This window comes from Canis aureus, chromosome 12 (genome assembly GCF_053574225.1).
Source record: "Canis aureus isolate CA01 chromosome 12, VMU_Caureus_v.1.0, whole genome shotgun sequence".
In the NCBI taxonomy this organism is placed as follows: domain Eukaryota; kingdom Metazoa; phylum Chordata; class Mammalia; order Carnivora; family Canidae; genus Canis; species Canis aureus.
The window spans coordinates 30946592-30960902 of record NC_135622.1 but is presented as its reverse complement, the minus strand read 5'-3'; the positions used below and the strand labels follow the sequence as shown (position 1 = coordinate 30960902).

Here is a 14311-nt window from a genome sequence, read left to right as displayed (position 1 = left end):
TTCAGGCTACATCAGAGTGCAAAACAAAAAGCCCCGTCCTTTTGGAGCCACCTTTTAGTGTGTGGTTGGAGTCAGGATAAAAAATAAACAGTATAACTAAGTTTAGAAAATGTTAAAAGCCATGGGGGTGGGCCATTGAGCAGGAGGGATTGGGAGGGATTGCAGTTGGAAAAAATAGAGTGGTCAGGATAGGTTCCTTCAGAGGGTGATAAGTCAGCCAACTTGACCCTCCTTTGTAGAATTTTCTGTGGTGTCAGAAAATTTCTATCCTCATTTTCTTTTAGGGAAAGGAACTGAAACTGAAATAACCTACTTGAGCTTTTATAAATTGTTCTGTAGGTTTGTCATCCTTTTTTGATGTTACACAGATAGATTATAAAGGTATATTTCCTGAAATTGTTATTAATTACTTGTCTTTACAGACCTTATATAGTACCTTAAGTAAATTAAATAACTTAATTTCTCTATTAAAGAGGCAGAAGAAAAATATGAAGTACGTTTTCAAAAGTTAAACCCTAGAAAATGTGGAATGCTGATTTCTAATGAGGTAAAACTATTGTGAACACACTTATATATAAACATTTTAGTTTATATAACAGATATTTCAAATCAGCCAGTTCATTTAATTCTAAATTTAGTTATTTGGATTTTTTTTAAAGCAAGTTTTTCCCTTTGATTGTTGGATACAAATTAATACCTCTAGAAGGTCAAAACATTCAGATTCCTTCTCCTATACAGCACTACAAAATCTAGAATCATGGAGGGGTGCCTGGGGGCTCAGTCAGTTAAGCATCTGACTCTGATCTCAGGTCAGGTCTTGATCTCAGGGTCGAGAGTTCAAGCCCTGTGTTGGACTCCATACTGGTCATGGAACCTACTTTTAAAAAGAATCATGGAAAAACAGGTCTCTGGTGATAAACTTTGAAACACGAATATGTAATTAGAGATGCTATTTGTTTCTGTTTTGTTTTAAGAGATGCTATTTGATTCTGAAAGAATTGTATTTTAGATTAGGCTGATAAGGAGGGAGAGTGAATGGTGAACACTTGCGAACATAGATGGTTTTACTATCTCAGATTTCTCCAAAATGCATGTTGGTATTAGATTATTACTTCACCTTAGACAAGTGTATGGCAGGTCACTTTGTAGGATTTGAAGGAAACTATTTTCTATTTTACAAAAAAGTGTTAAGCACATTAAAAACAAACTGAACTGTAGTACTAAACTCATTTCGAGAAAACTACAGAGTTCTGATTTTTGGGCCCAAAACAAATATCACAAATGCTGAAGTGAAGACCTAGTACCAAATTATTTTTATATGTTTAAATTTTCACAAGAGTGCGACAAAATATTCATTTATCTCCAATGCACAGACAGAAAACCAAGACCCATAGAGCTTTTTTCATTTGTGATTGAACTAGGATTTGAACTCAGATTCTGTATGGTTCCAAAGCTGATTGCTTTCCACTACTCCATGAATATTCTTTGACATGTGCTTACGGTGCTGGTGTATTACTTAGAAATATAAGGAAAGTTTCCCTTTGAAGGTTAAATCACTGGTTTTGACGTACTTTAGAAACATTTACTATATATACGAAGGAATTAAACACTGAATGAAGTGCAAGGACTAGAGGGATTTGAATCATTAAAACACACTGCTTCATTTGATGAATGGAGCCGTGTGTGTGTGTGCGCGCGTGTGTGTACACTCTGTAGAGCCTTAATTTTTAAGGAGAAACTGATCTGATATAAATTCACTGAAGTTACTCTCTAAGATTTATGTAGCTGCATAGTCATGAATAAGCTGAAAATGAAAAGTCACTCACTTAATTTACATGACTTAAACTAAAGCCAGTTTCTTCTTGGAGTTGTGAGTGACTGGCTCACAGGTAAGCATCTGCCTTAGGCTCAAGTCATGTTCCCAGCCAGTGTCCTAGCATCCAGCCCCACATCAGGCTCCCTGCTTGGCAAGGAGCCTGCTTCTCCCTCTCCCTGTTTATGCATAGACTTTCTCTCTGAAATAACTAAAATTTTTACAAGGGGTTTCCTTTTTTTTTTTTTTTTTTTTTAATTAGAGTGATGTGATAACTAAATAAAAAGTGGACATTATTTAGAACCTAGGGGAGATATAGTTATCCACGTTCTGTCCATGGAGATATAGTTAACCATTATTCCTGTCTTTGGTTTCGCATCTGGTAGATTCTGTTGATTCTTGGAGAACTTCCATTTATTTTTATTTTTTATATAGGTCTCTGAATACCTGGTTGTTGAATCTAAAACTGAAAATTCCTCAGTGAAGCCATTAAGATTATTATCACTAATCCCTCAGCCTGAAAAAAAGTCTCACTTTGGACAAGGAATTTTTTTTAATATAATACAGCACATGAGTGTCCAAATTGTGCAGTATCCAAAAAAGGTGACTAGCAAAATGTTTAAAGATCCTTTCATTTCCAAATCTAGAAATTAACTTCTTGGAATTAAAAGTAAGCACACACACACACACAAAGTAGTAGTAAGCACAAGTGTGGGTTAATTATCACAGTAATAAATAAAACTGTCACTTAAAATAATGTATTCCGGGGATCCCTGGGTGGCTTAGCGGTTTGGCACCTGCCTTCCACCCAGGTAGTAATCCTGGAGTCCTGGGATCGAATCCCACATCAGGCTCCCTGCATGGAGTCTGCTTCTCCCTCTGCGTCTCTCTCTCTCTCTCTCTCCCCCTCCCCCCCCACCCCCGTCTCTCATGAATAAATAAATAAAATCTTTAAAAAAATAAAATAAAATAATGTATTCCTGTTAAACATTTCTAAGGGGAAAAAAATGTGTAGTCCTAAATGGACATAGTTCTTCCTTGACATGCTGATCCTCACATAATAAAGGATTTTTTTTTAAGATTTTATTTATTTATTCATGAGAGACCCACAGAGAGAGGCAGAGACACAGGCAGAGGGAGAAGCAGGGGACCCGATGCGGAACCTGATCCCAGGACCAGGACCAAACCCTGAGCCAAAGACAGATGCCCAACCGCCTAGCCATCCAGGCGTCCCAAAGGATTCTTTTTTAAAATAGCTTTATTAAGATATATATCATAAAAGTTATCCATTTAAAGTATACAATTCAGTAATTTTTGGCAAGATCACAAGCTATTTTGAGAACGTTTTCATTAACCCAGAAAGAAACCCTGTACTCACTGGCAGTCAATCTTCTTTTCCTCACCCACTTCCCCAAGCCCTAGGCAACTAGTCTTCCTGTTTCTATAGGTTTGTCTCTTCTGGAGATTTTATATAAATAGAATCCTACAATATGTGGTCTTTTGTAAATAGTTTCTTTCACCTAACATTCATACAAATTTTTGTATGGACATGTTTTCAGCTCTCCTGAGCATATACCAAGGAAGACTTGCTGGGTCATGTGATAACCAAATTATTTTCCACAATAGCTACATCATTTTACACTTCCACCAGCAAAGTATAAGGGACCGAATTTCCCCACATGTTCACCAACACTTGTCTATATTTTGAGTATAGCCATCTTAGTGGATGTGAAATGCTTTTTCTTTGTAGCTCTGGCTAATGATGTTGAGTTACCTTTTTTATGCGCTTATTGGCCACTTGGATAGCCTTTTTAGGAAATGTCTATTCAAATCCTATGCCTGTCTTTTAATTGCTTTGTCTTTTTATTAAGTTGCAAGGATTCTTCATATATTATCTGGATGTGTAGTAACTTACACAAAAGATTTGCAAATATTTTCTCCTATTCCAAAGGTTGTCTTTTCACTTTCTTGGCAGTAACATTTGTGACAAGAAATTTCAAAGTTTTATATAGTCCAGTTTATCTACTCTTCCTCTTGTCTCTTGATCATAAGAATTTACTCTTGTGTTTTCTCCTGAGAATTTTATAGTTTTAACTCTTGCCTTTGGGTCTCTTGTTTCATCTTGAGTTAATCTTTGTATATGGTATGAGGTAGATACTCAACTTCATTCTTTTGCATGTGGATATACAGTTGTTACAACACCATCTCCCCCACTGAATGATATTGATACCCTTGCTGAAAATCAGTTGACCAAAAATGTATTGGTTTCTGTCTGGACTCTGCAATACTATTCCATTAATTTATATATGCCCATCCTTGTGGCAGTATCACAACCTTGATTATTGTAGCTTTGTGGTAAGTTTTGAAATTGGGAAGTGTGAATCCTCTAACCTCCAACTTTCTTCTTTTTTGAGGTTGTTTTGGCTATTCAGGATCCTTTGAATTTCCACATGAATTTTAAAATCAATTTTGTCAATTTCTATAAAGAAGCCAGTTGGCATTTTGAATAGGGATTTTTTAAGTTTTTATTTAAATTCCAACTGGTTAACATACAGTGTAATATTAGTTTTAGGTATACAATTTAGTGATTCAGCACTTCCATACACCCTGCTCATCACGAGTGCACTCCTTAATTCCAACCACCTATTTAGCTCATCCCCCCACTCACCTCCCCTCTGGAAATCATCGATTTGTTCTCTATAGTTTCTTGGTGTACCCCTCTCTTTTTTTTCCCCCTTTGCTCATTTGTTTTGTGTTTTTTTTTTAATATTGTATTTATTTATTTGAGAGAGAGAGCACAAGGAGAGGAAGAGGGAGAAGCAGACTCTCTGCTGAGCAGGAAGCCCAATGTGGGGCTCAATCCTAGAACCCCAGAATCATGATCTGAGCCAAAGGCAGATGTTTAACCAACTGAGTCAAAATGGGTGCCCATTTTGTGTTTTTTTTTTTTTTTAAGATTATTTATTTATTTGAGAGAGAGAGAAAGAGGGCATGTGCACATGTATGAACCAGGGAAGGGGCAGAGGGAGAAGGAGAATCCCAAGCAGCCTCCCCACTGAGCACAGAGTCCCACGTGGGGCTGATGTTACGACCCCAAGATGATCATGACCTGAGCAAAGATTCAGAGTCAGATGCTTAACCAACTGAGCCATCAAGGTGCCGCTGTTTTGTTTTTTTAAGTTCCACATGAGTGAAATCATAAGGTATTTATCTTTCTTTGTTTGACATATTTTACCTTAGCATAACAATCTCTAGCTCCACTTGTGTTGTTGCAAAATGACAAGATTTCATTCTTTTTATGGGTAAGCAATATTCCATTGTGTATATCAACCACATCTTTATCCATTTATCAGTCAATGGACACTTGGGCTGTTATATAATTTGGCTATTGTAGATAATGTTGCTGTAAACATTAGAGTGTGTGTATCCCTTTGAGTTAATATTTTTGTATTCTTTGGGTAAATACCTGGTAGTGCAATCGCTGGATCATAGGGTAGTTCTGTTATTAAATCTTTGAAGAATCTCTATACTATAGTTTTCTAAAGTAGCTGTACCAGTTTGCATTCCCACCAACAGCGTAAGAAAGTTTTTCTTTCCCCACATCCTTACCAACACCTGTTCTTCTGTTGTTGACTTTAGCCATTCTGTTCTGACAGGTGTAAGATGATATCTCATTGTAGTTTTTTTTTTTTCTTTTTTCTCGTTGTAGTTTTGATTTGTATTTCCCAAATGATCAGTGGTGTTGAGCATCTTTTCATGTATCTGTTGACCATATATATATCATCTTTGGAAAGATTTCTGCCCATTTTTAACTGGATTATTCATTTTGTGGGGGAGTTAAGTTTTGTCAGTTATCTATAGATTTTGGATACTAACCCTTAATCATATATGTCATTTGCAAATATCTTCTCACATTCCATAGGTTGCCTTTTAGTTTTGTTGGTTATTTCCTTTGCTTTGCAGAAGCTTTTTATTTTGATGAAGTCCCAATAGTTTATTTTTGCCTTTGTTTCCCTTGCCTCAGGAGACACATCTAGAAAGAAATTGTTACAGCTAATGTCAAAAAGGTTACTGCCTGTGTTCTCCTCAAGGATTTTTCTGGTTTCAGGTCTCATATTTAGCTCTTTAATCCATTTTTAATTAATTTTTGCGTTTGATGTAAGAAAGTGGCTCCATTTCATTATGTTGCATGCAGCTGTCCAGTTTTCCCAACATCATTTGTTGAAGAGACTCTTTCCCATTGGATAGCCTTTCCTGCTTTGTTAAGGATTAATTGGCCAGAGTGTTGTAGGTTTATTTCTGGGTTTTCTGTTCTAGTCCATTGATCTATATGTGTTTTTTTGCCAGTACCATACCGTTTTGATGACAACAGCTTTGTAATACAACTTGAAGTCCAGAATTGTGATGCCTCCAGCTTTGCTTTTCTTTTTCAAGATGTTTTTAGTTTTTAGGGTACAGATTTGCACATTTGTTAAATTTGTACCTAAGTATTATATTCTCCTGATGCCATTTTAAATGAGAAAACAATTTCATTTTTAGAATATTTATTGTTGGTGTATGTAAATACAACTACTTCTCATCTTTTGATCTCGTATCCTGCAACTTTGCTAAACTCATTTCTTCTAATAGTTTTTTTTTAGTGGACTCCTTAGGATTTTCTATAGGCAAGACCATGTAATCTACAAATTGTTTTTCTTTCCAATCTGAATCCTTTTTTTTGTTACTGTTCTTGTCTAATTGTCCTAAGTAGGAGAATCTCCAGTACAATATTGAATAGAAGTGGCAAGGGTGGTCATCCTTCTCTTGTTCTCTTAGAAGGAAAGCCTTTCACCACTAAGTATAATGTTAGTTGTGGCTTTTTCATAGATGCCACCTGTCATGTTGAAGAATTTTCCTTCTGTTCTTAGTTTGTTGAATAGAAGGGTTTGGGATTTTGTCAAATACCATGTTTTTGTCATTTATTAGTACAGAGTACTATATTATTTTTAAGATGTTAACCGTGTGTTCTTGAGGTAAATCCCACTTGGTCATGGTATTTAATTCTTTTTATTTGTTGCGGGCTTCAGTTTGTTCATATTTTTTTATTAAGATTTTTACCTCTATATTCATAAAGGATATTGGTCTGTAGTCTTCTTGTGATGCCTTTGTCTGGTTTTGGTATTAGGATAATAAGCTTATAAAGGAATAAACATCAGTACATATTATAATTATTAATCATTAGTTACCAAAATCTTAGATCTGTCAAACCAAAACCATTTAATTAATAAATTACAATCAGGCACCCCACACATGATTTTTGAAGATAACATTCTCTCTTTTTTTAAATTATTATTGAAGCACAATTAACATTATATATGTTATATAATGTTATAACATTATATATGTTATATCAGTTTTAGGTGTACAATATGATTCAACAACCCATATAACATGATTTTTGAAGATAACATTCTCTCTTTTTTTAAATTATTATTGAAGCACAATTAACATATGGTTTATATCAGTTTTAGGTGTACAATATGATTCAACAATTATGTACATTACTCAGCGCTCATCAAGATAAGTGTACACTTGATCTTCTTTATCAATTTCATCCCACCCCTCTGGAAAACACCAGTTCTCTGTATTTAAGAGCCTATTTATTTGTCTCTTTTTCTTTTTGTTTCTTAAATTCCATATAAGTGAACTCATGGTATTTGTCTTTTTCTGATTGACTTACTTTACTTAGCATTATATCCTCTATGTCCATCCATGTTGTTGCAAATATGTAAGGTCTCCTTTTCTTGTGGCAGATTAGTATTCCATTGTATATTTACTACATTGTCTCATTTTTTTGAAATTTGGGCTTCTTGTTGGAATTTAAAGTTTTTCATAAAGCTAACTTGGCCCACGGGTACTCCTGAGCTCATTTCCCATTGTACACCATGTCTTTTGTGTATAAACCTGAACTATTATTAATTTGAAAGCTTATAATCTCTGAGTTATTAAAAATACATTCTGCTTCATTTTCCAAGATACCAATTGATCATCCTTCCCCTTCCTATTTTTTGAAACTGATTTCTCAAAAGACACTCAACCTATATACCAGACCTCAGAGGAACCACAGATAAATTTACCATCCCGTCAGGATGTCAGGTCTATATCAACTCAGACAGAATTCTCCAAGCAGGGCAGCCCCAGTGGCTCAGTGGTTTAGTGCCACCTTCAGTCCAGGGCGTGATCCCAAAGATCCGGGATCGAGTCCCACGTTGGGCTCCCTGCATGGAGCCTGCTTCTCCCTCTGCCTGTGTCTCTGCCTCTCTGTGTGCGTGTGTCTCTATGAATAAATAAAAATAAAATCTTTAAAAAAAAAAAAAAAAAGAACTCTCCAAGCAGTTTGCACAGTTTACAGAACTTTGGTCTTGGTTGGACCCAGTTTTATTTCCAAATCAACAGTTTTTGCTATAGTCATTTTATAGGCTGATAAATGGAGATAAGACACCCAAATTAGAGAAATTAATAGACCTGAAGTGTGATGACAAGAAGAATAAAAAGCAAGGAATAAAGTTGGAAATTGTTTCAAAGAAAGAAATACATAAAATTGAGTTAGTATTTAGAACATACTATATATAACATATACGGATGAAAAGAGGAGTGGACAGACCAAGAGAAACAATTTCATGAAGATCCCAAAGTTTCTGGTCTATAGTGATACTGACAGCTTTGACAGGGCAGCAGGCTGGGAAGGGAGCTTGGTGAGTGGGTTGGTAAAGAATTTAATTGTTGACATGAAATCACAAAAGACTCGGAGAGATTTAAGTGATCTGGCTCAGCTCCTCAATTTTGATGGTGACTGTCACTTTGGCAAGCCAGCAATGTAGCTAAAGTACTGTCGACTGTAAAGTTCTGAGTATAAGAAATGCTCCTGCTGTTCAAAAGGGGTGATAATCAAAAACATATTAGCATTAGCTGAGACTTTTCTTTGACATAATTAAAAGAGAAAGCTTCTAATTAGAAAAACAAATAGCTTTTTCCATCTATAATTTGGTGTTAACTTGGCCCACGGATATTCCTAAGCTCATTTCCTATTGTGCACAGTGTCTTTGAACTCCATCAGCATGAATTTCCTTGAGTTCTGCCTTGTTGTAAGTCCAATTGCTTATTGAGTTCCAGCAACTTGTAAAGCACTGAACTAGATGCAGTGGGTAGCACAAAGAAATATGAGACCTGGTCCAAACCCCAAGTAGATTATAGCCTAATTAGATAGTACTTGAAGAGATAAAGAACATAACCTATTAATAATGTAATATTGCTTGGATAAACAGGCATTGATGCTTAAAGATCAGCAGAGAAATTACAGTGAGCCTTAGTGGTCAGAGAATACTTCACAGAGGAGGCATTGGTCCTGCCTTGAAGTTCTTGGATCTTGAAGAAGCAGTGAAGAGTGAGGAGCTCATGTTAAGCGGGAAGAATGGATTGAGCAAATGTGGGAAACTATGAGCTAACTGGATTAGCACATTCCTAAATTCTTCTTGATACCTAAACAGTGGAATCCAAACTTGTTAGCTTGGCCTTTAAAGCTCATTAAGTGGTAAAGCTTTCCTTCACCACTCCAACCAGCTATCCTTTATATACATGCCAACCCTTTTTGTAGTTTCTTATCTACTGCTCTCTGCCTGTTTATTTCTTAACACATTTGACATAATGAAATCCTAGATCACCCATCTCCTCTGTGAGTACTCCTCGCTCTGAGACTTTATAATCCTTATAACTGTATAATTCATATTACACTGAACTGTTTACCACTATGAATTCATTCTGTCTCCCCAGTTAGATTATAAACTCCTATTCTGCCTCCTTTGCTATCCCTTTTTCTCTGGATCCTTAAATACTAATGTATCTCAAAGACATAGAAAACACTTTCTGTGGAATCATACCCTTCCCTTGTGTGTTATTAGTGAAAAGCACAAGGGCCAGAAGCTCTATCAACTAACTAGTTGGTTGATGACTGGTCAGATGTTTTGAAATGAGAACACTTCATTGTTTTTATTTGTAAAATAAAAGGGTTGAATTAGACTCTCTTCCTCCTGTTTTGACTTTACATTTTTCTAATAAAAATCATTCCTATTCTTATAAGTAGAAGATGGGGGGACAGCACAGGGAAGGTGAGAGGGTTACAAATCTATCTACCACCAAGAGGACACACTATATATTTTGATGAATATTTTTTTAACTCATAAATATGTTCATTTAGGGACTTACTCTCCAATTTTAAAATCTTTTATTTATTTATTTTTTATTTATTTTTTTTTAATTTTTTATTTATTTATGATAGGCACACAGTGAGAGAGAGAGAGAGAGAGAGAGGCAGAGACACAGGCAGAGGGAGAAGCAGGCTCCATGCACCGGGAGCCCGACGTGGGATTCGATCCCGGGTCTCCAGGATCGCGCCCTGGGCCAAAGGCAGGCGCTAAACCGCTGCGCCACCCAGGGATCCCTCCAATTTTAAAATCTTGATTCTTTTCTTGCCACTAAAGAAATCAATATTGTGTCTTTTTAGAAAGTCAAGAAAAGGGGTGCCTGGGTGGCTCAGTTGGTTAAGCATCTGCCTTCAGTTCAGCTCATGGTCCCAGGGTCCTGGCACTAAGTCCCAAGTCGGGTTCACTGCTCAGTAGGGAAACTGCTTTTCCCTCCACCCTTCCCCCTTGCTTGTGATCTCTCTCTCATGCTCTCTCTCAAATAAATAAATAAAATCTTATTAAAAAAAAGTCAAGATAAATGATAGTGCTATGCTTAGATACTTGACCCACAAGTCAGAGCAATTTAAATATATCACCAAAGATTTCCCATTTGTGATACTGAGCAATTATATTTAGAAGGATGCATCAGGTCCTTTAGGTCATATAAAGCCTGATAATAATTCCAAACTATCTTAAAGCAGAAGCTTGTGTTCTAGTTTATATACTCTGTACTGGAATAAGAAGGGGATCCCTGGGTGGCTCAGCGGTTTAGCGCCTGTCTTTGGCCCAGGGCGTGATTCTGGAGTCCCAGGATCAAGTCCCACATCAGGCTTCCTGCATGAAGCCTGCTTCTCCCTCTGCCTGTGTCTTTGCGTCTCTTTCTCTCTGTCTTTCATGAATGAATAAATAAATATTAAGTAAATAAATACATGAATAAATAATGGTAATTATTCAGATGCTAAAGAAAGTATAATAAAGTTTCCATAAACTCATTAAAAACCTGAAATCTTTTAAACAAAACAAAACAAAAAAAACCTGATACCTGCAGAGTGGCATTGTCTCTCATTGTTCTTTAGGTCTGTCTGATGAGTCTGAGCTGGAATATTTTGTGCCCTTACTCTGAAAAGGCAATTCACTTGGCATCAGCTTTGGCATTTCTTGGCTCAGAGGAGTTTCACAATGGTAGCCATAAAAATTGATTAATCTACATTCTCAAAAGAAACCTATAATCTGTGGGTACTGTACAGCTGTAGTAAAGTAACACACCTGTTGGAATGGAAGTGACCACTAAGCATAGAGCATAGAGCTTCAGGGTGCCACTTTCTGACTATTGGCTTTAATTCAGGTATTCACAAATAGAAGCTATTTCTTTTACCAACGTAGAAGACAGAATTTATGAATTAGGCTAGCTACCTAGACATTTCAACCCTTAGCTCACAAGTGACTAAAATTCACGCATGAGTATTTTTCATTAGAGAGGGATTTCACTGATGGGTAAGAGCTGGTGTCTTTCATTCTTTCACCTTCTACCTTGCATGCACTAAGGCATGTTGAGCAACATCACTAAACATTTTTTTAAGTTCTTTCTTGTCATTTTCTCCCACCTAAATAGTTATTTCTTTTAGGCTGAAATGGAAATGATCTCTTTCCAGGTATTAGTTTTGAAGCTTCAAAATTACAAGGAACTGTCCTTATGATTTCTATATTGGCTTCTTTTAGTGGTGGATTTTTCCCCCATCTTAAAAACAAGACTTGCTAGTCTTGTTCCATTCTCTCCACACCAAACATTTCTTCCTACACACTACAGTATTAAATAATTATTCCTAAAACTTGGCTTTTGTCATTTTCAAGACTTACTTTATATTTGTTTATTCAAGACTTACTTTATATTTGTTTATTCATTCTCCAAATATTTATTTAGTGACTGATTTGAGCCAGGCAATGCACAACTCTAAAGCCCTCCAAGCAGCTGTGTATGTGATTTATACCCTGCATTCCTCTCACTTACCCAGTCTCTAATTGCCAACATTTGCTTTATACCTCTTTTTTTTTTTTTTTTTTAAGATTTTATTTATTTATTCATGAGAGACACAGAGAAAGAGAGAGAGAGGCAGAGACACAGGCAGAGGGAGAAGCAGGCTCTATGCAGGGAGCCCGACTTGGAACTTGATCCTGGGTCTCCAAGATCACGCCCTGGGCCGAAGGCAGGCGCTAAACCACTGAGCCACTCGGGCTGCCCTATACCTCATATTTTGCTGTGCTTTTCTGAAGCACCATCTCCCTGCCTTCAAGTGCCCTTTAAAAAAAAATTATTTATTTTAGAGAGAGCGAGGGAGCACAGTTGGAGGGTACAGAGGGAGAAGAAGAGAGAGTGTTAAGCAGACTCCACGTGGAGCAGGGAGTCCAGTATGTGGGGCTCCGTCTCAACACCCTGAGAGATCAGGACCTGAGCTGAAACCAAGAGTCTTGAGGCTTAACCAACTGATCCACCTGGGCATCCCTTCAAGTGCTCTTATTAAAAGATTTGAAAAGTTGTTTATTATATAGTTGAGTTTAACCATTATTTTGCCTCTCAAAAGCTTTTACATTTTGACTTTACCTGTTAATGTGAACAAAAAACTATCTTTGAAAGAATTCAGAGCTGTGTGCACATGCGGAGTTATTTGGAGAGGCAGAGCGCCCCCTGCTGCTTCCTTTGAAATCACTCCAAAAGAAGGGCCCTCTGCCTTCCCCTCCCACCTTCATACTGTCTGTGCTCCTTCCCATTTCCATAGCTGTGCAGCTGTCACTCCTCCTGCCGCTGAACCACCTGTACCTCTTTCCCTCTGTGTTCAGCTCGACCTGTTCTCTACCCTTCCAGAAGGTTATTCTGTGTCTTCTATCATTCATTTCCCTTCTCTGAGTTCCTCTTGGTCTTTGTTTCAGTTAGCTCATTTCTTTTTTCCCATCTCTAGTTTAATCTTCAAGAACACTGATCCTATCATCTTAACTTTCTGTTTAAATGGTACTTAGCAAAGAGATACAGTTGGCGTTGAGTACCTAAAACAGAAATGAGAACATGCCTAGGCACATATACTTAAATTGTATTTACCAGCATTTTGCAAAATGAACTTATTCTTCAATGGAAGATGGAAACATGTCATATTTAAGGGCATTATTAAAATTTGTTAAAAGGGAGAAAAAGCAATTCTTTTTTTAAGTGCTAATATCTGAAAAAAAACTTTGATTTTTACTTCTTAACAGGTGGTTTGTTCTGGATGCGGAAACCAGAGATCTAGTTTCTATCCACACAGATGGGAATGAACAGCTCTCTGTGATGCGCTACTCAGTAGGTAAGAGGATTTACCCCCATTCTAGCTTTTACAGCATTTCTGTCATTGCATATTTTCACTTCCACTAAAGCTAACTACTTTTTTCTCTACTCTCTGAACTTGTTAACTATTGAATATGTTTCCACCAACATCAGATTAAATTCTGCTGCAGGAAACTGTAAAAGATCTTCTAAAGTTAAACAGCATTCTAAATTATCAAGCAAATTTAGAACGAATTGTTACAATTGCACTTGCAGTTGAAAGCAGAATATAGTACAGTCAAATCCCATTTGGGGGGAATTACACATACTTGGAATTTTGGGTGGGTATTAGGCTGAATGTTACTTCTATTTAACAATCTTTTTTTATATGTAAGAAAACATAAATTATAGTAATATTCAAAATACATTATAGGCTGTTCAAGTTCTTTAAAATCTAGTTGCATTGTTACTGGCTACATAGTAATGATTTTGTTAATGAGATAAAATAGCCACTTACAAGAATTTGATAAATTCGTTTAGCCCTGTTTGAATAATTCTTTATGCTTTATTCAGAATGTTAATTATGTCTCCATAATATTCCGATTTCCCCTTTCCCATAATCAACATGGTTTTGATTCATAGCCTCCTTCCCTGGAGTTAGTGTAACATTTGCCTAATTTGAAAATATATTACAGTAATAGTTGGATTGGTGTGGGATCCAAAGGATCTTTTTGATTGCTTCCAAGTTGTTTTAAAGGAAGCACAGAATACTATTCTTTGAGTTGAACATGGAAGGAAAAGTATTTGCTTTAGGCTATAAGCCCGGCAAGTTATCTTAAAGCAGGAAAGGTTTTCTGTTTGGTTTGGCTTTTTTAGTGCTGTACTAGCAAATTACTACAGACATAGCAATTAAAATCCAAAGATCAGTTGGACTTTATTGACCATCTGTTATATGGTAAGAACAATAGAAGAGACCATAAAAGAAGA

At 36.5% G+C, this 14311-nt stretch overlaps 1 protein-coding gene across 5 annotated transcripts in view; it reads left to right on the top strand.

Annotated features, from left to right (window-relative positions):
- EML4 (EMAP like 4) overlaps positions 1–14311 on the top strand; it is a 160161-nt gene that overhangs the window by 128024 nt on the left and 17826 nt on the right. For all 5 annotated transcript variants that reach the window (XM_077843478.1, XM_077843477.1, XM_077843475.1 and 2 more), the window contains one exon: positions 13276–13364. In XM_077843478.1, the coding sequence (XP_077699604.1) occupies positions 13276–13364 (89 nt within the window). The remainder of the gene's footprint in view (positions 1–13275; positions 13365–14311) is intronic.